At 46.8% G+C, this 22,214-nt stretch overlaps 1 protein-coding gene across 4 annotated transcripts in view; it reads left to right on the top strand.

The window, feature by feature from the left end:
- Positions 1-4,926, top strand: part of PHF20L1 (PHD finger protein 20 like 1) — a 100,227-nt gene extending 95,301 nt beyond the window's left edge. For all 4 annotated transcript variants that reach the window (XM_040432125.1, XM_040432126.1, XM_040432124.1 and 1 more), the window contains 2 exons: positions 2,774-2,924; positions 4,084-4,926. In XM_040432125.1, coding sequence (XP_040288059.1) covers positions 2,774-2,924; positions 4,084-4,226 — 294 coding nt within the window. In that variant the 3' untranslated portion in view covers positions 4,227-4,926. The remainder of the gene's footprint in view (positions 1-2,773; positions 2,925-4,083) is intronic.
- The last annotated feature ends 17,288 nt before the right edge of the window (positions 4,927-22,214 follow it).

The raw sequence follows: 22,214 nt of genomic DNA, 5'->3' as shown, positions 1-22,214 counted from the left end.
GTTCCTGCGTTACTACCTTCCCTCATCTGTTGCACGGGGTATTCTCTTAGTAGTCTTCCATTTCCAGGCACGCTCCGGTCCAGATTGGTAGGCTGTGGCGCCTCCACATCCCTCCTTCTACAGGGACTCCTCCATTAGTCCGGGTGTGCTACGGTATCTGCACGAAAGCTTCCACCTTTCTCTCCCGAGCAAGAGTTCCGGAAGCATGCGGCGGGGACGCCCTCATATCTCCTTGGCGGGAGTTCTCCCTCCATACGTTTTTTTCCCCTTCCCTTCCTACCCAGGGTTCTACGGGAGATCATGATGGAGGGCATTCCGACAAATCCTAGTCACTCCGGATTGGCCCCGTCGCACGTGGTACGCCGACCTCGTTCTCCTTCTAGGAGATGTCCCTTGGTCACTGCCACTCAGAGACGACCTTCTTCCCAAGGTGCATTCTTACATCAGCATTTTGCTGACTGCGTGACTGTTACTGCCATTCTGACGAGGAGACGGTGTTTAGCGGACGTCATCAGCACTATGACTCAGGCCAGGAAGTCTGCATTGCCCAGGATCTATTATAGGACCTGGAGGTCCTTCCTGGGCTTCTGTGACAGCCGGGACATCCCCTCACTCCGTTTTCTCTCCCCACGGTCCTATCCTTCTTAATCAGGGTTGGACCTTGGTTTAGGCCTTAGTACCTTGATGGGTCAGGTGTTGGTGCTTCTGTCCTTGGGCAGCTTCCACCATCCTCTGGTTCTCTGGTGCCATGACAACCTTCCTTTGGGAGTGGCACATACGGTTCCTCCGTACCGTCCTTTACCGCCTTGGTTATCTGAATTAGTTCTCTCAGCGTTCCAGTCTTCTCCCTTTTGAGCCCTTGCGGGAGATCTCACTCCAGCTCCTGTTCTAGAAGGTAGTCGTTTCTTGTGGCTATCACATCCATCAGACGGGCGTCTGAGTTGGGGGCGCTCTCTTGCAGAAAACCCTTTCTGGTTCTATACAAGAATAAGGTGGTTCTCCGGCCCATTCCTTCTTCTCCCAAAGGTGGTCTCTGACTTCCATATCAATGAAGAAATTGTCCTTCCTTCACTCCCTACGGAAGGGAGTTACATTATTGGACGTGGTCAGAGCTCTGATCATTATTGGCTGCCTCCAGTCCCTTCTGGTGTACGAACACCCTTTTTGTCTTCGGAGGGTTCTCGCTAGGGATGGCGGCCTCCGAGGTGGCGAATGCACGTTTGGCTTGGCCTGCAAGAGCTCAGGCATATCGCGCCCGGAGCAGAGTTCCGCCCTTAGGTGTCACGGCTCACTCCGCCAGAGCGGTGGGCGCTTTCTTGGGCTGGGAGGAATCGCGTTTCGACTGCACAGTTGTGTAAGGTGGCTACGGGTCCTCCTACACACGTTCACAAGGGTTTACCAGGTGCATACTTATGCATCGACGGTCGCTGCCTTGGGCCGCGCGGTCTTGCAGGTGACAGTTCTTAGATGCCTGCAGGGACGCTTGCTTCCATGGGTCTGGTTTTTTCCCTCCCTGTGGACTGCTTTCGGACGTCCCACGGTTCCTGTGTCCCCCAATGAATATGGGCGAGAAAAGGAGATTTTTGTATAACTTAGCAGTAAAATCTCTTTCTCGCTCTTCATTGGGGGACACAGCACCCACCCAGTATTGTTGTCCGGCCACAGTTGTGGCTATTGCTGGTTTGAACCCCGTTGGGTCCCTTGGCATGGTTGGTGTTCCGTGTCTTCTCTTTGGTTGGCTTGCTTCTCCTACGGCTTGTACACAAACTGAAGCTCTCTCTCCAGGCTGGAGGGGGTATAGCTGCCAGGGGAGGAGCGAACAGCTTTATCTAGTGTCAGCGCCTCCTAGAGGACATAGCTATACCCACGGTCTCTGTGTCCCCCAATGAAGAGCGAGAAAGAGATTTTACTGGTAAGTTTTACAAAAATCTCCTTTTTTGGGATCAGCAAAAGCGCTTCTGTTATGATAACACAACCGGCTGCATCTGATCTGAACGGATCCGGTTGTATTATCTCTAAAATGACCAAGACGGGTCCGACAGTAAAACCGTTGTAAGTCAATGCGTGCTGGATCTGTTTTCTTTTGTGTCCGAGACAACGGTTCCGGCACCATTGACGTACATTGTGTTTTACGCCGGATACTTCTTAATCAGTATCCCTAGACGCACACAAAAACGCTGCTTGCAGTGTTTTTGTGTGCGGCATGGGAATGCAACTCAATGGAACGGAATGCATTCTGGTGCACGCCGGCCCGTTCAGTTTTGTCCTCATTGACAATGAATGGGGACAAAACTGAAGCGTCTTCCTCCGGTTTTGAGATTCTATGACTGATCTCAAAACGCAGATGTGAAAGTAGCCTTAATTGGATAATGTCATATTGATCTGTTTATAATGACTTTTTTTAGTCACCTGTTTATACGGTAAAACTTCTTTATTTCTCCATTAATTGGACATAGTGGATGCTGCATTACCCGAAATTCTGGGCAGATTAAAACATGTTTTTAAATTGGAAATTGCGTTCAGTTGCCCTTTTGTTAAAGAAATGAGCGCACTGTTCCCTCCGTGTCACACGCAGCCATAGCGGCTCTCCAGTGTGAGGCCCCCACAAACAGCACCTCATGTTCCTGGTCCAGTGTATAGGAGAAGGGAAGCTGGGTGAACCTCTGAGTTGGGGTAACATGGCCGTGCCCTTTAGATAGCGGTCAGCCAGCTTCCTCAGCCGACCTCGTCTCCCTCGTCTCGTCCATCACACTAATGAACCCTTCTGTTCCAGGTGGTATCGACTGACGTGTGTAATGACAGGAGAGCAGCAGAGGAGCAGCTGGACGCTCACCTCCAGTGGCAGCTCAATCTTCTCACCCACATAGAAAGTGTCCAGAATGAGGTCACCAGCCGCATGGACCTCATAGAGAAGGAAGTAGATGGTACGTCCGTGGTCTTTTCATGCGTTCCATTCCTCCACATTCTTCTCATTCACACCTTTATCCTCTAGTTGTCACTTCCATATACCGTTGCCTTTTCTCACTGCCCCTCTCTTGTACTGTATGCTCCTCCTCGCCTTCTTGCCTGCCCTCTTGTACTCCCTCTCATGTCTTACCTTTTGCACCCTCTCCTGCACTTTCTTGTTTACGCTCTCTTTCCCCCTTGTCCACCCTTGTGTGGTTTCTTGCACGCTCTCTTTTATGTCCTGTTGTGCACCCGCTCTCATCCTCTTGTATGCTCTCTATCGTGTGTGCCCTCCTATAAATCTTCTCTGCTGTGCCTTCTCTCTTCCCCCCTCTCTCACGCTCTCTTGTACACCTTCTCTCGTCCTCTTGTACGCCCCCTTTCTCACTCAGTTATACACCCGCTCTTGCCATCCCTCCTCTTCTAATTCTCTCTCTCGCCGGCTTGTATGCCCTCATGTGCTCTCTCTCGCTCTCTCTCTCTCTCTCTCTCACCTCCCACTCCCTCACCCTCTTATGCTGTCTCTTGCCCGCCATCTCACGGTGGTGTACAAGACAATGAGGGACGTCCTGGCAGCAGTTCCCATCCCTAACAATTTTAGGGTACTTTCACACTTGCGGCAGAGGATTCTGTCGCCGGAACTGCCTGCCGGATCCAGCAATCCGGATGCAAACTGATGGCATTTGTCAGACGGATCCATGTGACAAATGCTTTGAAATACCGTATCCGTCTCTCTGGTGTCATCCGGAAAAACTGATCCAGTATAATTTAGTAAATTTTTTTTTTGCATTTTTAAAGGTCTCTGCATGCCGGAACACTTAATGTCGGGTCCGGCACTAATACATTTCAATGTAAATTAATTCCGGCAAGTGTTCAGTATTTTTGGCCGGAGAGAAAACTGCAGCATGCTGCAGTATTTTCTCCGTCCAAAAAACGTAAGAGGGACTGAACTGATGCATCCTGAACGGTTTGCTCTCCATTCAGATTGCATTAGGATAAAACTGATTAGTTCTTTTCCGGTATTGAGCCCCTAGGACGGAACTCAATGCCGGAAAACAAAAACGCTAGTGTGAAAGTAGCCTTAGACATTTTTGGCTGTTTTCCTGCCTGACATTAACGTCTGTCATTCCCTCCAAGTCCTAGAGAGCTGGCTGGACTTCACTGGGGAACTGGAGCCCCCCGACCCCCTGACGAGGCTGCCGCAATTAAAGAGACGCATGAAACAGCTTTTAATAGACATGGGCAAAGTTCAGCAAATCGCCACACTCTGCTCCGTATGACGAAAGAGAAGACGGAGGGATTTGGCTGCGGCCACGGGTTGAACTATTTTCTTACTTAGGATACAAAGTTTGTACAGATTTTATTGACATTATAAATAAAGTATATATTATATTATTATTTAGTATTAATCCTTCACAAGGATTATAAACCAGAGGTGGCCGAGACTCTTCAGACTCTTCATATGGTGACTTTTCTTTCCATGGATAAGGATACAAGATGTGCTCTCCTCTGCTGAAGGGGCGGTGGTATTACATCCGAATTCAGAATTTCCTTAAAACAACGCCCCCCTTTTTCATTTCCTTGCTGATTTTGTTTTGCTCTTGACGTAAAGCAGTGTTGCAGTTATTTGTAATATTCCAGCTTAGTACATGTTTTTCTTAAAGGACACCTGTTAGCAGATTTATCCCTATGACACTGGCCGACCTGTTACATGTGCACTTGGCAGCTGAAGGCATCTGTGTTGGTCCCATGTTCCTATGTGTCCACATTGCTCAGAAAAATGATGTTTTAATATATGCAAATGAGCGTCTAGGAGCAACGGGGGCGTTACCATTACACCTAGAGGCTCTGCTCTCTCTGCAACTGCCGCGTCCTCTGCACTTTGATTGATCGGGCCAGGGATTAATGATCACATTTACATTGCATGGTCCTGTCATTGAAACTGGAGAGGTTGCAGCAGTTGCAGAGAGAGCAGAGCATCTAGGTAACGGCTCCTAGAGGCTCATTTGCATATATTAAAACATCATTTTTCTCAGCAATGAACATGGGACCAACACAGACGTCTTCAGCTGCCAAGCGCACATGTAACAGGTCAGCCAGTGTCATAGGGACAAAACTGCCGACAGACGCCCTTTAAAGGGATTGTCCAAGTTATATTTATTGATGACCTATTCTCAGGAAAGGTCATCAATATCAGATCAGCTGGGGTCCGACACCCGGCACCCCAGCCGATCAGCCGTTTGAAGAGAAGGCGCGTGCCGTGCCAGCGCCGCCTCCTCTTCACTGTTTACCTTCTCGCCGTTGGATCTGCAGCGGTCAGCAGGTGTAGTTACACCCAAGCCATCCCATTCATTTCAATGGTATGGATCACTCCTATACAAGTGTATAGAAGCGATCCGTCCCATTGAAATGAATGGGGCGGTTACGTGTAATTACACCTGCTGACCGCTACAGATCCAACGGCGAGAAGGTAAACAGTGAAGAGGAGGCGGCGCTGGCACGGCCTTGGACAACCCCTTTAAGTAGTACTATGTATGATTAGGTGCAATCAAGCTTAAGAGCAAGTAGAGCGTGATCTTTACCTAGAAAATAACCATTAATCCTCTGTGTATAGACTACATATCCAGAAACATTTCGAATCATTTAAAGGTGTTGGCCTATCTCGGACATTGGTGGCGTTCTGCTAGGTCTGGGAACAGCTCCTGTCTCCAGAGTGGACCCCCCCTAAGTGAAGGACAGTGCACTGCTCAAGTGAGCTGACCCCTAATTCAGAGAGTAGCTGAGCCCAGCCTGGCTATTTCCAGCAGTCCCATCTGAGTGAATGTTGAGGCGACTGTATGCGCGATGCGCTCTCCATTCACCACTATGGGACTTCCGAAAATAGCCACTACGGGACTCGCTCAACTATTTTCAGAACTCCATGCGCAGTGTGCTCTCCGTCACTTCAGGGGGCCCCGTTCTGGAAATAGGAGTGGGTCCCTCACCTATCTGACATTTATGGCATATCCTAGCGGTATGATATAAAAGGACACAACCCCTGAAATATATCCCACCAACACTTAAAGGGTTTCTGTCACCCCACAAAACTCATTTTTTTTTTTGGATAGTTAGATTCCTCATAGCGCGATATAGGAGAATATAATGCTCTTACTTACTTTCATGTGGCCGATTCTTTAGAAAACGAAGTTTTATAATATGTAAATGAGGGCTCGTCTCCTCAGCACTCCCTCAGTGCGCCTGCGCCGATGACGTCTTCTCTTTCGGTGATGTCATCGGCGCAGGCGCACTGAGGGAGTGCTGAGGAGACGAGCCTCCTCATCTCAGAGCGCCTGCGCCGAATGACCAGAGGCGCGCGATTTTTGAAATACTGACAGGGCCGGCCGGAGGAGGAGATCACGGCTGGCCCTGTCAATCAACACGGCGAGGGGGCGGATTTCTGCAGCAGCTACCAGCAAGTAGACGCCCTACTTGCTGGTAGAGCCCTCATTTACATATTATAAAACTTCGTTTTCTAAAGAATCGGCCACATGAAAGTAAGTAAGACCATTATATTCTCCTATATCGCGCTATAAGGAATATAACTATCCCAAAAAAAAAAAAAGAGTTTTGTGGGGTGACAGAAACCCTTTAACTCCTCTTTTTAGTGGATCCTGTCCTTCCCTACATCAGAGACATACTCTTCACCATTCCAGTGCTATAGTGTGTGAAACAATAACTTTAAAGGGACAGTGACGGTACATTAAACATTTTGCCTTTGTCTATGCGGCAGACATCATCCTAGTTGGTCTTGTAATGCTGACCAAGACGTCTGAGATCCGCCCCTGAACTCAAGCCCCGCCCCTGAGTTTCTCAGCCAGATTTCTACAAGACTATAAATTTTATACATGGAAAGACAGGTGACTATTGCTGCCCCCCATTATTGGTACGGTGGGGCCTTTACTGCAATACTGCTTTAACCATCATTTTTACATAAGCGTGCATTGGATCAAATGTGCCAAAAATGCGACTACTACAGGTGACCAGAGTATCCTCCTGTGAGGTCCATCCAGCGCCCGGGCTCACGGAAGATGTTTTATCTGCAATTTTACTCTTCTTATTTGCAGTGTTTAAAAAATAGATGTATATAACCTATATCCAAATATTATTTTGCCCTGCGTAATTCACGATTGCTGTAATTTCCTTTTTCTGTCATATGTACATGATAATAAATGACCTCAGCAGGTATGAGGACACAACCGGAAGAGCGGAGGCTGGTCATTGCAGAACCACTAACACGTCTCACTATCTTCTCACATGTGTTACCCGACGCTATGGCCCCAGAGCAAAGAACGCAGCCTTTATAAAAGGGACGATCCTTCAGCTGCGTTACAGGGCGGATTGTTTTATCTTTATTTTTTGTGTGTCTCGATTATATGTTGTTTATGTGTATTGCTCTCTTGGCAGAGATGATTTGAGGCCATAGAGTGTTAAAAATGGTGTCTGATCTGCAGGCAGATTGTTACAGAGCAGATTGTGATATAGTTTTGTAGGAAACGATGCCGTACAATATGTGTTTCATTCACTTGAATCAATTCTCTTTTAGTGTTTAGGAGTCCAGTGGGCGGTCCTACTCAATGATTGACAGTCTTCATTGTATGTTTTTGCATGCAGAGATAAATGTCAATCATCCGCCCACTGGACTCCTAAGCATAAAAGGAGAATTGATTCAAATGAATGAAATGCAAGTTTTACAGAATCATTTCCTACAAAACTGCTCTGTACCATGCTGACCACTGATAAAGCTGCAGTACGTGACGGGTTCCCTTTAAATACTAGTTTATATATAATATACAGTATAATTGTATTACATCACACATGTACTGATCCTGAGATACCTCCTGTATTATACTCCAGAGCTGCACTCACTATTCTGCTGGTGCAGTCACTGTGTACATTACATTACTTATCCTGTACTGATCCTGAGTTACATCCTGTATTATACTCCAGAGCTGCACTCACTATTCTGCTGGTGGAGTCACTGTGTACATACATTACATTACTTATCCTGTACTGATCCTGAGTTACATCCTGTATTATACTCCAGAGCTGCACTCACTATTCTGCTGGTGCAGTCACTGTGTACATAGATTACATTACTTATCCTGTACTGATCCTGAGTTACATCCTGTATTATACTCCAGAGCTGCACTCACTATTCTGCTGGTGCAGTCACTGTGTACATACATTACATTACTTATCCTGTACTTCTCCTGAGTTACATCCTGTATTATACTCCAGAGCTGCACTCACTATTCTGCTGGTGCAGTCACTGTGTACATACATTACATTACTTATCCTGTACTGATCCTGAGTTACATCCTGTATTATACTCCAGAGCTGCACTCACTATTCTGCTGGTGCAGTCACTGTGTACATACATTACATTACTTATCCTGTACTGGTCCTGAGTTACATCCTGTATTATACTCCAGAGCTGCACTTACTATTCTCCTGGTGCAGTCACTGTGTACATACATTACATTACTTATCCTGTACTGATCCTGAGTTACATCCTGTATTATACTCCAGAGCTGCACTCACTATTCTGCTGGTGCAGTCACTGTGTACATACATTACATTACTTATCCTGTACTGATCCTGAGTTACATCCTGTATTATACTCCAGAGCTGCACTCACTATTCTGCTGGTGGAGTCACTGTGCACATATATTGCTTATCCTGTAGTGAACCTAAGTTATCGTTAACATATTTTTCATCAGACCTGAGATCATACCCCCAGACTCCTCTGCACTGCGCTATCACTCTCCTGAGCGGTCTTCCTGCACTCACCGCTTCCTGGTCTTCCGGGCTTAGCGCTGCACTATGAACTGACAGGCACTACGTGCTGACCCTTTATGCAGTCCGGACACCGCCCAGAATTTATGTTATGCACTTATATAGCGCTACTGTATTCCGCAGCGCTTTACAGACATTAGCATCAAGCTGTCCCCAAAGGCACCCACAAGGAGCGGTGAGTACAGCCAGCACTACTTTTGCCGCACCTCCTGCATAGTAATGAGCGCTTCCTTAATGAAAGGTCCCTCTGAGTAGACACAGCCCAGGTCCAGCGGCATTGCCTGACAGCCACCCTGCTCCTGCTAGATTTAGACCCATGCCATACATTTACAATTGTGTGGACTAAGTACAGCACATGTGCGTTGCAAAGTTTTCACTTCAAGGGCCCCATTCTGGAGATAGGTGCGAATCCCAGACGTGGGACTTGCACCTGTACGACATTGCTGGCATTTCCTAACGATAATCAACCAATGTCTCAGATGAGACCACCCCTTTTAAGGGGTTAATTACATCTGAGATGTTTATCTCAGATCAAAAGTTTGAGCCTTAATTATCTGGGTGTAGGTTTCACTTCTCCATATGTTCTTCAATGGCCTCAACTGTATACAGTGGATATAAAAAGTCTACACAGCCGCGGCCCCGTTAAAAAAAAAAAATATAACATGTCCTATTCTTGTCCGCACTTTGTGGACAAGAATAGGCATTTACATTGCCGGCGCCCATTCCGTTCAGCAAATTGCGGAAGGCAACACGGGCGGCTTCCGTTTTTTTTGTGGATCCGCAGTTTGCGGACGGCAAAAAAACGGCACGGCCGTGTGCATGAGGCCAAAGATAAATAATTTCAGAACTTTTTCCACCTTTAATGTGACCTATAAACTGTACAACTCAATTGAAAAACAAACTGAAATCTTTTAGGTGGAGGGAAGAAAACCAAAAAAACAAAAGTAATGTGGTTGCATAAGTGTGCACGCCCTCTTAGGCCTGGTTCACACTTGAGCGTATTTGATCGGACGTTTTCACATCGTGTTTTTAGAAATAGGAAACGCGCGTCGTAAGCGCGTTTTTGCGATTGACCACAGAGGCGTCCAATGAAAAACAGAGGTGTTACGCGTGACAATTCGCCCCAAAGAAGCTCCTGTACTACTTTGGGCGTAGGGCTTTTTACAGCGCGTTCGTACGCGCTGTAAATGCGCAGGTGAGAACCATGCCCATAGGGAAACATGGGTTTTCGCCTGTTGAGCGTTTTACAGCACGTAGGAATGCGCTGTAAAACGCTCAAGTGTGAACCAGGCCTTATAACTGGGGATGTAGCTGTGTTCAGAATTAACCAATCACATTCACAATCCTGTTAAATAGGAGTCAGCATACACCTGCCATCATGTAAAGTGCCTCTGATTAACCCCAAATAAAGTTCAGCTGCTCTAGTTGGTCTTTCCTGAAATTTTCTTAGTCGCATCCCACAGCAGAAGCCATGGTCCACAGAGAGCTTCCAAAGCATCAGAGGGATCTCACTGTTAAAAGGTATCAGTCAGGAGAAGGGTACAAAAGAATTTCCAAGGCATTAGATATACCATGGAACACAGTGAAGACAGTCATCATCAAGCGGAGAAAATATGGTACAACAGTGACATCACCAAGAACTGGACGTCCCTCCAAAATTGATAAAAAGACCAGAAGAAAACTGGTCTGGGAGGCGACCAAGAGGCCTACAGCAACATTAAAGGAGCTGCAGGAAATATCTGGCAAGTACTGGCTGTGTGGTACATGTGACAACAATCTCCCGTATTCTTCATATGTCTGGGCTATGGGGTAGAGCGGCAAGACGAAAGCCTTTTCTTACGAAGAAAACCATCCAAGCCAGGCTACATTTTTGCAAAAACACATCTGAAGTCTCCCAAAAGCATGTGGGAAAAGGTGTTATGGTCTGATGAAACCAAGGTTGAACTTTTTGGCCATAATTCCGAAAGATATGTTTGGCGCAATAACAACACTGCACATCACCAAAAGAACACCATCCCCACAGTGAAGCATGGTGGTGGCAGCATCATGCCAAGGGGCTGTTTTTCAGCTGGAACTGGGGCCTTAGTTAAGCTAGAGGGAATTGTGAACAGTTCCAAATCCCAGTCAATATTGGCACAAAACCTTCAGGCTTCTGCTAGAAAGCTGAACATGAAGAGGAACTTCATCTTTCAGCATGACAACGACCCAAAGCATACATCCAAATCAAAATAAAGGAATGGCTTCACCAGAAGAAGATTAAAGTTTTGGAATGGCCCAGCCAGAGCCCAGACCTGAATCTGAAAATCTGTGGGGTGATCTGAAGAGGGCTGTGCACAGGAGATGCCCTCGCAATCTGACAGATTTGGAGTGTTTTTGCAAAGAAGAGTGGGCAATTCTTGCCAAGTCAAAATGTGCCATGCTGATAGACTCATACCCAAAAAGACTAAGTGCTGTAATAAAATCAAAAGGTGCTTCAACAAAGTATTAGTTCAAGGGTGTGCAGACTTATGCAACCATATTATTTTATTTTTATATTTTTTCTTCCCTCTACCTAAAAGATTTCAGTTTGTTTTTCAATTGAGTTGTTCAGTTTATAGGTCACATTAAAGGTGGAAAAAGTTCTGAAATGATTTATCTTTGTCTCATTTTTTTACAGCACAGAAACCTGACAATTTAACAGGGGTGTGTAGACTTTTTATATCCACTGTATGTCCCTTTCTGAGGTGCTGAATAGTGTTCAGGTAACCCCACTACTTGATTTATGGGGGAGCCAGAGATGAATATACCATGCACCATTATTTCTTCCTGCTCCTGAGCAGTGTGCCCTCCTTTGCATGGGCGCAGCCACACACAGACCAGATAGTTGGGGGCCACACAGGACGGTATAATGGGCCCCTGACCTGCAGGTTGTACACTCCTGGTCTGCAGCAGATCAGCTCCTGGGAATGATGACAGCATTGAGAGGGGTGTGTGCTAATTGTGTGACTGAAGATGGGGCAGCATGTGCCCCATGTACTGGGTGCCCGGGGATGGGCAAGGGCAGTAAATTACACCCTGATGGTGGTAAGGCTAGGAGACAGATTTGTGTTGCTGCTGTGGTTCGTTCATTGATGTATTGCAACAAGCTGCTACTTTGTGAACAGGACCAGGTCAGGATGGGTTTTCAGCCTCTGGATGAATGTTTCCATTCACTGACAGGAAGCAGAGTTCTTGAGAATAATGGTGGATTGAAACACCAAGTATCATCTGAAAGCTTCAGGATGTTTCCTTACCCATTGATTCAGTGAAGTAAGACGAGCCCTGAACTGTTCGCTGCACATCGGGTACTTCACAATGGATGCCGCTTTCTCTTCTCGAGCCTCTTACATGTTCACTTCACTCCAGCGACCTCTCAAGAACCTGAGGGCGAACGTCACCGAATGAGTCTGCAGATTTAGGCCTCTTTCACACGAGCGTGGCGGATTGGCTCCGGATGCGTTCAATGAAACTCGCACCATTTTGCAAGCAAGTTCAGTCGGTTTTGTCTGCGATTGCGTTCATTTTTTTCCGTGCAGGTGCAATGCATTTTGATGCGTTTTTCACGCGCGTGCTAAAAATTTTTAAGTTTACAAACAACATTTCTTAGCAATCATCAGTGAAAAACGCACTTGCTTCCGGATGCAATGTGTTTTTCACTGAAGCCCCATTCACTTCTATGGGGCCAGGGCTGCGTGAAAAATGCAAAATATAGAACGTGCTGCGATTCTCACGCAACGCAGAACGGATGCGTGAAGAAAAACGCTCATGTACACCGACCCATCGAAATGAATGGGTCAGGATTCAGTGCTCGTGTGAAAGGGGCCTTTAGGTTATTTATATATGCACGGCCATAAGTGATCGTTAGATTCACTGATCTCTAACCCTTTTTTTTTTTTTTTAACCTTTTCAGAGCATGATGAGAATTGTAGTTAGATTTTCAGCAGCTGAAGAGATCCTGGTTGGGGGCCCACGCTCCTAAATATAATAAATGTAGCTCAATTACAATCTGCATATTTAATCGAGAAGAATAAAGTCAGCTGGAGGTGACCGCACGACCACCATTTAATGATGGTCAGAAGATTGCAAATTCTGCATATGGGTTAAAGGGGTTTTCCAGGACAGGATATGTTAGAATAGGTCATCAACATCTGAATGGTGGGCGTCCGACTCCAGTGCTGATCAACAGTTTGAAGGAGAGGTGACAGGTCCTCTTTAATGGCATCTGCATAATGTAGTGTCTTGGAGCAAAGGTACAGATGATTGTTGACATTTGCCAGTATTGCTACTATGCAAAGCCATCAACTCACTACTTTATTGAACTCTGAAGGGTTAATTTGCACTATGATATATGCCGTTGTTTACACTTATACTGTTTTATATTGCTGAACTGCATTTGATATGTTTATTGTAATACATCCTGTTCATTTGCACTGTTATTGTACTATATCTGCGCTGCGTTATGAAAAGAGTTAATGTACAGCCAGCTAATACTGAGAGACTTTGGGACTTTCTATCTATGCACTGAGAATTTAAAAATCTTCCACAGTTACTACACTGCTCAAAAAAATAAAGGGAACACAAAGATAACACATCCTTGATCTGAATTAATTAAATATTCTTCTGAAATACTTTGTTCTTTACATAGTTGAATGTGCTGACAACAAAATCACACAAAAATTAAAAATGGAAATCAAATTTTTCAACCCATGGAGGTCTGGATTTGGAGTCACACTCAAAATTAAAGTGGAAAAACACACTACAGGCTGATCCAACTTTGATGTAATGTCCTTAAAACAAGTCAAAATGAGGCTCAGTAGTGTGTGTGGCCTCCACGTGCCTCTATGACCTCCCTTCAACGCCTGTGCATGCTCCTGATGAGGTGGCGGACGGTCTCCTGAGGGATCTCCTCCCAGACCTGGACTAAAGCATCTGCCAACTCCTGGACAGTCTGTGGTGCAACGTGACGTTGGTGGATAGAGCGAGACATGATGTCCCAGATGTGCTCAATTGGATTCAGGTCTGGGTAACGGGCGGACCAGTCCATAGCATCAATGCCTTCGTCTTACAGGAACTGCTGACACACTCCACCCACATGAGGTCTAGCATTGTCTTGCATTAGGAGGAACCCAGGGCCAACCGCACCAGCATATGGTCTCACAAGGGGTCTGAGGATCTCATCTCGGTACCTAATGGCAGTCAGGCTACCTCTGGCGAGCACATGGAGGGCTGTGCGGCCCTCCAAAGAAATGCCACCCCACACCATTACTGACCCAATGCCAAACCGGTCATGCTGGAGGATGTTGCAGGCAGCAGAACGTTCTCCACGGCATCTCCAGACTCTGTCACGTCTGTCACATGTGCTCAGTGTGAACCTGCTTTCATCTGTGAAGAGCACAGGGCGCCAGTGGCGAATTTGCCAATCTTGGTGTTCTCTGGCAAATGCCAAACGTCCTGCACGGTGTTGGGCTGTAAGCACAACCCCCACCTGTGGACGTCGGGCCCTCATATCACCCTCATGGAGTCTGTTTCTGACCGTTTGAGCAGACACATGCACATTTGTGGCCTGCTGGAGGTCATTTTGCAGGGCTCTGGCAGTGCTCCTCCTGTTCCTCCTTGCACAAAGGCGGAGGTAGCGGTCCTGCTGCTGGGTTGTTGCCCTCCTACGGCCTCCTCCACGTCTCCTGATGTACTGGCCTGTCTCCTGGTAGCGCCTCCATGCTCTGGACACTACGCTGACAGACACAGCAAACCTTCTTGCCACAGCTCGCATTGATGTGCCATCCTGGATAAGCTGCACTACCTGAGCAACTTGTGTGGGTTGTAGACTCCGTCTCATGCTACCACTAGAGTGAAAGCACCGCCAGCATTCAAAAGTGACCAAAACATCAGCAAGGAACCATAGGAACTGAGAAGTGGTCTGTGGTCACCACCTGCAGAACCACTCCTTTATTGGGGGTGTCTTGCTAATTGCCTATAATTTCCACCTGTTGTCTATCCCATTTGCACAACAGCATGTGAAATTGATTGTCACTCAGTGTTGCTTCCTAAGTGGACAGTTTGATTTCACAGAAGTGTGATTGACTTGGAGTTACATTGTGTTGTTTAAGTGTTCCCTTTATATTTTTGAGCAGTGTATAAGGGACTATGCAAAGTGTTGGAGGGGAAAAAAACAGACACACTGACCTTCTGTTTAACCCCTTCTACCCCGGGCCAGTTTTTTTTTTACCTTCCTGCCCAGGTCATTCTTTGCAAATATGACGTGTCAGTTTATGTGGTAATAACTTTGGAACGTTTTTAATAATCAAAGCAGTTCTGAGATTGTTTTCTCGTGACACATTGTACTTCATGACAGTCATAAATTTGAGTCAATACATTTCACCTTTATTTATGAAAAAAATCTCAAATTTACCAAAAATTTTGAAAAATTTGCAATTTTCAAAATTTAAATTTCTCTGCTTTTAAAACAGATAGTGATATCTCATAAAATATCATTTTGTAAATGTCATTTTATTTTTTGGGGACGTTAGAAGGCTTAGAATTTTTGAAGCAATTCTAAAGAATTTTAAGAACATTTCCAAAACCCACTTTTTAAGGACCGGTTCAGGTTTGAAGTCACCTTGTGGGGTTTACATAATAGAAACCCCCCATAAATTACCCCATTGTAGAAACTACAACCCTAAAGTTACTCAAAACTGATTTTACAAACTTCCACAAGAATTAAAGGAAAATGGAGATTGCATTTCTAAATTTCACTTTTTTGGCAGATTTTCCATTTTAATCCATTTTTTCTTTAACACATCGAGGGTTAACAGCCAAACAAAACTCAACATTTATTACCCTTATTCTGAGGTTTACAGAAACACCCCACATGTGGTCGTAAACTAATGTAAGGGGGCACGGCAGGGCGCAGAAGGAGAGGAGCGCCATATGGTTTTTGAAAGGCAGATTTTTGCTGGACTGGATTTTAGACACCATGTCCTATTCAAAGCCCCCCTGATGCACCCGTACAGTAGAAACTCCGAAGGCCCCATTCACACGTCCGCAAAAGGGTCCGCACCTGTTCCGCAATTTTGCGGAACGGGTGCGGACCCATTCATTCTCTATGGGCCCGGACGTGAAGCAGAGAGCACACTATGTGCTCTCCTCTTCCGCATTTGCGAAGCGCGGCCCCAAACTTCCGGGTTTTGGCCCCGAAATTCCGGTCCGCAGCTCCGCAAAAGATAGAACATGTCCTATTCTTGTCCGCAGCTGCATCTCTATAGGGCGTGCCGGCCGGGTGTGTTGCCGGCCGGGTGTGTTGCAACAGACCACGGACGTGTGAATGGACCCTAAAAGTGACCCCATTTTGGAAACTAGGAGATAAGGTGACAGTTTTATTGGTACCATTTTGGGGGGCATACGCTTTTTGAGTCACTGGTGTTGCACTTTTTGTGATGTAAAGTGACTAAAATGGCTTTTTTTTAAACAGTTTTTATTTTATTTCTTTTACAGTGTTTATCGGACGGGGTGGATCTTGTGATATATTTATATAGCCGGTCGTTACGGCCGCGGCGATACCAATTATGTATATGTTTTCCTTTTTTTTCTATTTTTTTTATATAAAATCAGTGGAAAGGGGCGTTTTTTATAATAAAAATCTTTTTTGGACTTTTTTTTAAAACTTTATTTCTGTCCCACTCTGGGACTTTAATTTTGGGGGTCTGATCCCCTCTGCAATGCTTTACAATACATCTGTATTGTAATGCATTGGCTGTTAGTGTATGACACTGAGTAATACACTAACAGGTTGCCTAGAAGACCAAGCCTGAGGTTGGATCTCCTCGGCACCCGTAGAAGGCAGGTCCCAATGCCGTGCAAGGCATTGGGCAGCCTCTGCATGGCATCGGGCTGCCTTCTCACCCATCGGGTCCTCACTAGAGCAGCACGGGGACTCGATGGGCTCCCTCACCTGCCCCAAATCCTCTCTATGCCGCAGTCAGCGCTGATTGCGGCATAGAAGGGGTTAATCCGCCGGCATCGGCTTGTACAGCGATGCCGGCGGATACAGCAGGAGCCCGGCTACCAGGGACTGCCGGTCCCCTGCAGTGATCGGGCGCGCACCGCTCCGGTGCCCGCCCAATCACCATGACGTAATAGTACGTCAAAATGCGGTAACACACCTGCCTCCATGATGTACTATTACATCATATGTCGGGAAGGATTAAGCTCTGTTGTTTACAAATGAAGACTTATTGATATTTACAAAGACTGTTTAGTCATTCCCATAGACTTATATTGAAATACTACAAGTCTATGACGTACTGAAATTGCAACGTTCTTTCTGTCTAGGCTGTGCTTCTCCACTACTCCCCTCCCACTAGAACAGTGGTTCTCAACCTTTCTAAAGCCGTGACCCCTTAATACAGTTCCTCATGTTGTGGTGACCCCCAACCATTACATTTTTTTCCTTGCTACGTCATAACTAATTTTGCTACTGTTATGAATTGTAATGTAAATATCTGATATGCAGGATGTATTTTTATTGCTACAAATTGAACATAATTAAAGCAGAGTAATTAATCACAAAGACATCCACAGATCCCCCCCTAAACAGTGCCATCCACAGATCTCCCCCCTAAACAGTGCCATCCACAGATCCCCCCCTAAACAGTGCCATCCACAGATCCCCCCCTAAACAGTGCCATCCACAGATCCCCCCTCCCCTAAACAGTGCCATCCACAGATCTCCCCCCTAAACATTGTCATCCACAGATCCCCCCCCTAAACAGTGCCATCCCCAGATCCCACCTAAACAGTGCCATCCACAGATCCCCCTACAGTGCCATCCACAGATCCCCCCTCCCCTAAACAGTGCCATCCACAGATCTCCCCCCTAAACATTGTCATCCACAGATCCCCCCTAAACAGTGCCATCCACAGATCCCCCCTAAACAGTGCCATCCACAGATCCCCCCTCCCCTAAACAGTGCCATGATGGCACTGTTTAGGGGAGGGGGATCTGTGGATGGCACTGTTTAGGGGAGGGGGATCTGTGGATGGCACTGTTTAGGGGGGAGATCTGTGGATGGCACTGTGTAGGGGGGAGATCTGTGGATGGCACTGTTTAGGGGGGAGATCTGTGGATGGCACTGTTTAGGGGAGGGGGGATCTGTGGATGGCACTGTAGGGGGATCTGTGGATGGCACTGTTTAGGTGGGATCTGTGGATGGCACTGTTTAGGGGGGAGATCTGTGGATGGCACTGCTTAGGGGAGGGGGGATCTGTGGATGGCACTGCCATCCACAGATCCCCCTACAGTGCCATCCACAGATCTCCCTCCCCGACGCTCACAGCAGTATATTTATAAACTAATCAGTAACTACTTTAACTTTAATCATTGCTCATTGCTGAGCTCTTTACTTGGGTTATAATTTATTTGGATATGGGATATCTTACTTTGTCTTAGCTCCGGTAATAGCAGGCATAGCGGGGGGCGGCGCTCACTCACTGATGTCACGCGCCTGCGCCGCCTAGTGGGAGGAGCAGGCGCGTGACGTCAGTGAGTGAGTGCCGCCCCCCGCACTGCCTACTATTACCGGAGCTAAGACAAAGTAAGATATCCCATATCCAAATAAATTATAATCCAAGTAAAGAGCTCAGCAATGAGCAATGATTAAAGTTAAAGTAGTTACTGATTAGTTTATAAATATACTGCTGTGAGCGCCGTGGCCCTGTATATTCTAACCCCCAGGCAAGCGTCCCTGTCACCATGGGAACGCCTGGGGGTTAGAATATACCATCGGATTTGAGTTTTTACGATCTCACTGAGCTCGTAAAACTCAGATCCGATGGTATATTCTAACCCCCAGGCAAGCGTTCCCGTCACCATGGGAACGCCTGGGGGTTAGAATATACCATCGGATCTTCTGAGTTACTCAGCCGCAAAATAAGCACCGGCTCTGCTTGGCCCCGGGCCAGCTCGGGGCCCCAAGCAATTGCTTGTTTTGCCTGTCTGTTAGCGACGGGCCTGGACCCACAATAGGAAGCCTCAGGCGACCCCCCGGAAAGGGCCGATCGACCCCCAAAGGGGTCGCGACCCCTAGGTTGAGAACTGCTGCACTAGAAGGTTCTGGTTCAGCTACAAACTCTATATAAGGAGAGCAGTCAGAGCCCAGAGTTGTCTGCGGATAGGAACCAGTGTTTAGTAGAAGACTTTGCCAGACTGCATGAGTGACCAGAAGAAGACGCTAAGATGAAGATACCCTGGGCCACCAGCCAGGGCCATTGCTAGGTTAAAACATTCGGGTTCTGCACCCCTGATGTTTTGTCCCAGGCCCCGAATGTCCTGCCTTCCAGCTAGATACAACTGTATTGCCATCTTCAGGATTGCAATACAATTGAATCTAATGCACTGGAAGAGCTGAAGGACCTGTGGTGACATCACAGGTCATGTGACCAATAAAACAGGCAGTGGTTGAGAAGGACCTGCGATGATGTCACCATCATGTGACCAGTGCAGGAGAGGAGGGCAGTGAAGAGGAGAAGTCCTGGGGGAAGAAGCTGTGGTGAGGTCTGCTACATGAGGAGAGGTAAGTGAAGGGAGAGGCAGAGCAATGATGGGAGTTGTGGTTATTTAACTGGGACTGTATGTTAGGGCTGAAGGGAGTGATGTTATTTACTGTGTGTTGGAGGTCGCTGGGGAGGGGGTCATGTTATTAACATGGGACTGTATGTTGGAGGGGCTGGGGGAGGGAGTGATGTTATTTACATGGGAATGTATGTTGGAGGGGGCTGGGGGAGGGAGTGATGTTATTTACATGGGAATGTATGTTGGAGGGGGCTGGGGGAGGGAGTGATGTTATTTACATGGGAATGTATGTTGGAGGGGGCTGGGGGAGGGAGTGATGTTATTTACATGGGACTGTGTTCTGATGGTGGCTGTGGGGGGGAGTGATGTTATTTACATGGGACTGAATGTTGAAGGTGGGGGGGATGCTGTTATTTACATGGGACTGAATGTTGAGGGGATGATATTTACATGGGATTACATGTTGGAGGTGGCTGGAGAGGGGGTGATATTATTTACTTGGGACTGTATGTTAAAGGCGGCTGGGGAGGAGGTGATGTTATTTACACAGGACTGTATTTTGGAGGGAGCTGTAGATATAGAGGGATGTTATTTACATGGGACTGTATATTGGAGGGGGCTGGAGAGATGGTGTGATGTTATTTACATATGACTCTGGCGGAGGGAGGAATATAACTACAGGGGGCATTATAACAGTAGGGGGCAGTATAAATACTGGGGGCACTGTAGGGGTATTAAAAATCCCGGGGACATTAGGTGTTCTGATTACTACTGGGGGCTCTATAGGAGGGGACTTATAGATCTGCCTAATTTCTACTAAGAGCACTATGGGGGCCTTATTACTACTGAGGGGTCTGTAGAGAGCTTTATTACCACTGGGGGAAAAATAGGGGGCCTTGTTTCTACTGGAGGCTCTGTGAGGGTATTATTAATACTGGAGGGCTCTTCTACTGATGGAGGCACTCTTGGGGAGTATAATTACTGTAGGGGGCAGTATTTCTAATGGGCATTCTTGGGGAGTATAATTACTGTAGGGGGCAGTATTACTAATGGGGCATTTTAGAAGGGAATTACTATTGGTGGGACTATAAGGGGCACTATTAATATGGGGGGCACTATTATTTCTTCAGGATAGTATTTGGGGGTATTGAGGAGCACAGCGAGCAGCAGGATAACACTGTGGGGACTCTAGGTTGGGGGATGATGATAGAAAAGTGAGGAAGCTAAGATGTCTGTGTGTCACACTCTGCAGAGACGAGGCGGCTGAGAGAAGTTGTCCGAACCAAATAGAGAAGATGATGACAGAGAAGATCTACATCGGAGGAGACGTCACCTGGAGGCCCTGGATGTGAGAGGTATGTGCTGCTGTATAGCAACTACAGGAAAATGCGGTGTGTGTGTGGGGAAGGGGGGGCGACTTAGAGAACTTTGCCATATTCGCTGGGGCTTGGGCCCTGGATCTTTTGAGACCCTAGCAATGCCCCTGCCACCAACCCTTTGGCCAGGCTACCAGCCTTCTGAGAGGGATAGCTAGCTCAGTCCTTTCCTCAGCACAGAACCTTCTGCTTCCATAGTGCATCGCCTGCCTTGTTTTGCACTTGGGTTCCTCCAGTAAAGAAGCCCCCTGGTTTACTGCGGACCCTGATCTCCGGACTTATTTCCCATTGAGGTGCACCACGCCTTACCATCCCTTCCGGGGAGCAGCAACAAGTGGTGACGCCATTACCGTGTCCTAGGGACCCAGCGTAGTGTTGGGGTATTCTCAAACCCGGCCACTGCAATAGCTCTGCACACTGTGAGCTCCCCCTAGTGGCAGTTGCTGGAGGCCAACATTTTAACTCCTTGTTTGTATGAATGTATACAGGAGTTTTGGTATCTATCTATCTAGTCCACAATAAAGTCACAGCATAACCAGATCAACCAAAGTGAATTTTATATTCATATTCTTATTCTTTTTAGCTGGGCTGGGTAAACAAAATTGTGCTGTGACTTCTTTTTTGGACTGATAGCTGATGGACTCCTGATCTGGGTTCTGATCCCGTCTAGGACTGTATTTACACAGTGCTACTTATCTGGATTCTATCTATCATCCCTCTCAGGGATTTGCAGGTAGGTCTGTCTCCTGGACACCTGCTTCTTCTCCGGTAGATGGTTGAGGAATGAGTTTCTACTTAGACCTTTTGGTCTTGGTCCAGTAGGTAAATGATGGCAGGAACCTGCGTCACTGCATGACTCTGCAGATTGCCTGTGTACTCTGCTGCCTATATAAGCTGATGGATAAGGTCTGGTCTGTGCTGGACCATCACCCCCTTGGCATATTCTGGGGGACAAGAATACGAGTCCAATGGCCCAGCTCATCGTCTTCAGCTTTGTCTGCATTATCTCAGCAGCCTGTGCTACTATAGCAGGTAAGTGATTATTAGAATCCTTGATGTTATACTGGTTTTTGACTCCTGGTGACCACATATGGATCCTCGAGAATGTCTTCTAAATGTTGTTGGTCGTCCTCTTCTTTCTCCTCTCTCTTCGTCTCTTCCAGCCACAATGTGTCATTGCCCCCCCCCCCCCAAAAAATGTCTGACCTCTGACTTCCTGGACCCCACCTCTTGCCTCATTAGTACCTAACCTCCTCCACTCCTATCTGTTTCCTCTTCTGTAACCCTTGATCTTCTGAAATAGGACAAATGACAAACTCAGCACTGCTACAACTCTGCATCTGACATAGTTAAGAAACCTTTCAGAAGATATCTTTTGCTCTAAGGGCTCATGCACACGGCCATGCGCACCCGCAAACTGCAAGACGCCTCCGCACTGCAAGAAAATAGAACATTTTCTTTGCATTTTTGCA

Source organism: Bufo bufo, chromosome 5 (assembly GCF_905171765.1).
Source record: "Bufo bufo chromosome 5, aBufBuf1.1, whole genome shotgun sequence".
NCBI lineage: Eukaryota > Metazoa > Chordata > Amphibia > Anura > Bufonidae > Bufo > Bufo bufo.
This window is presented reverse-complemented; position numbering and strand designations above follow the sequence as displayed.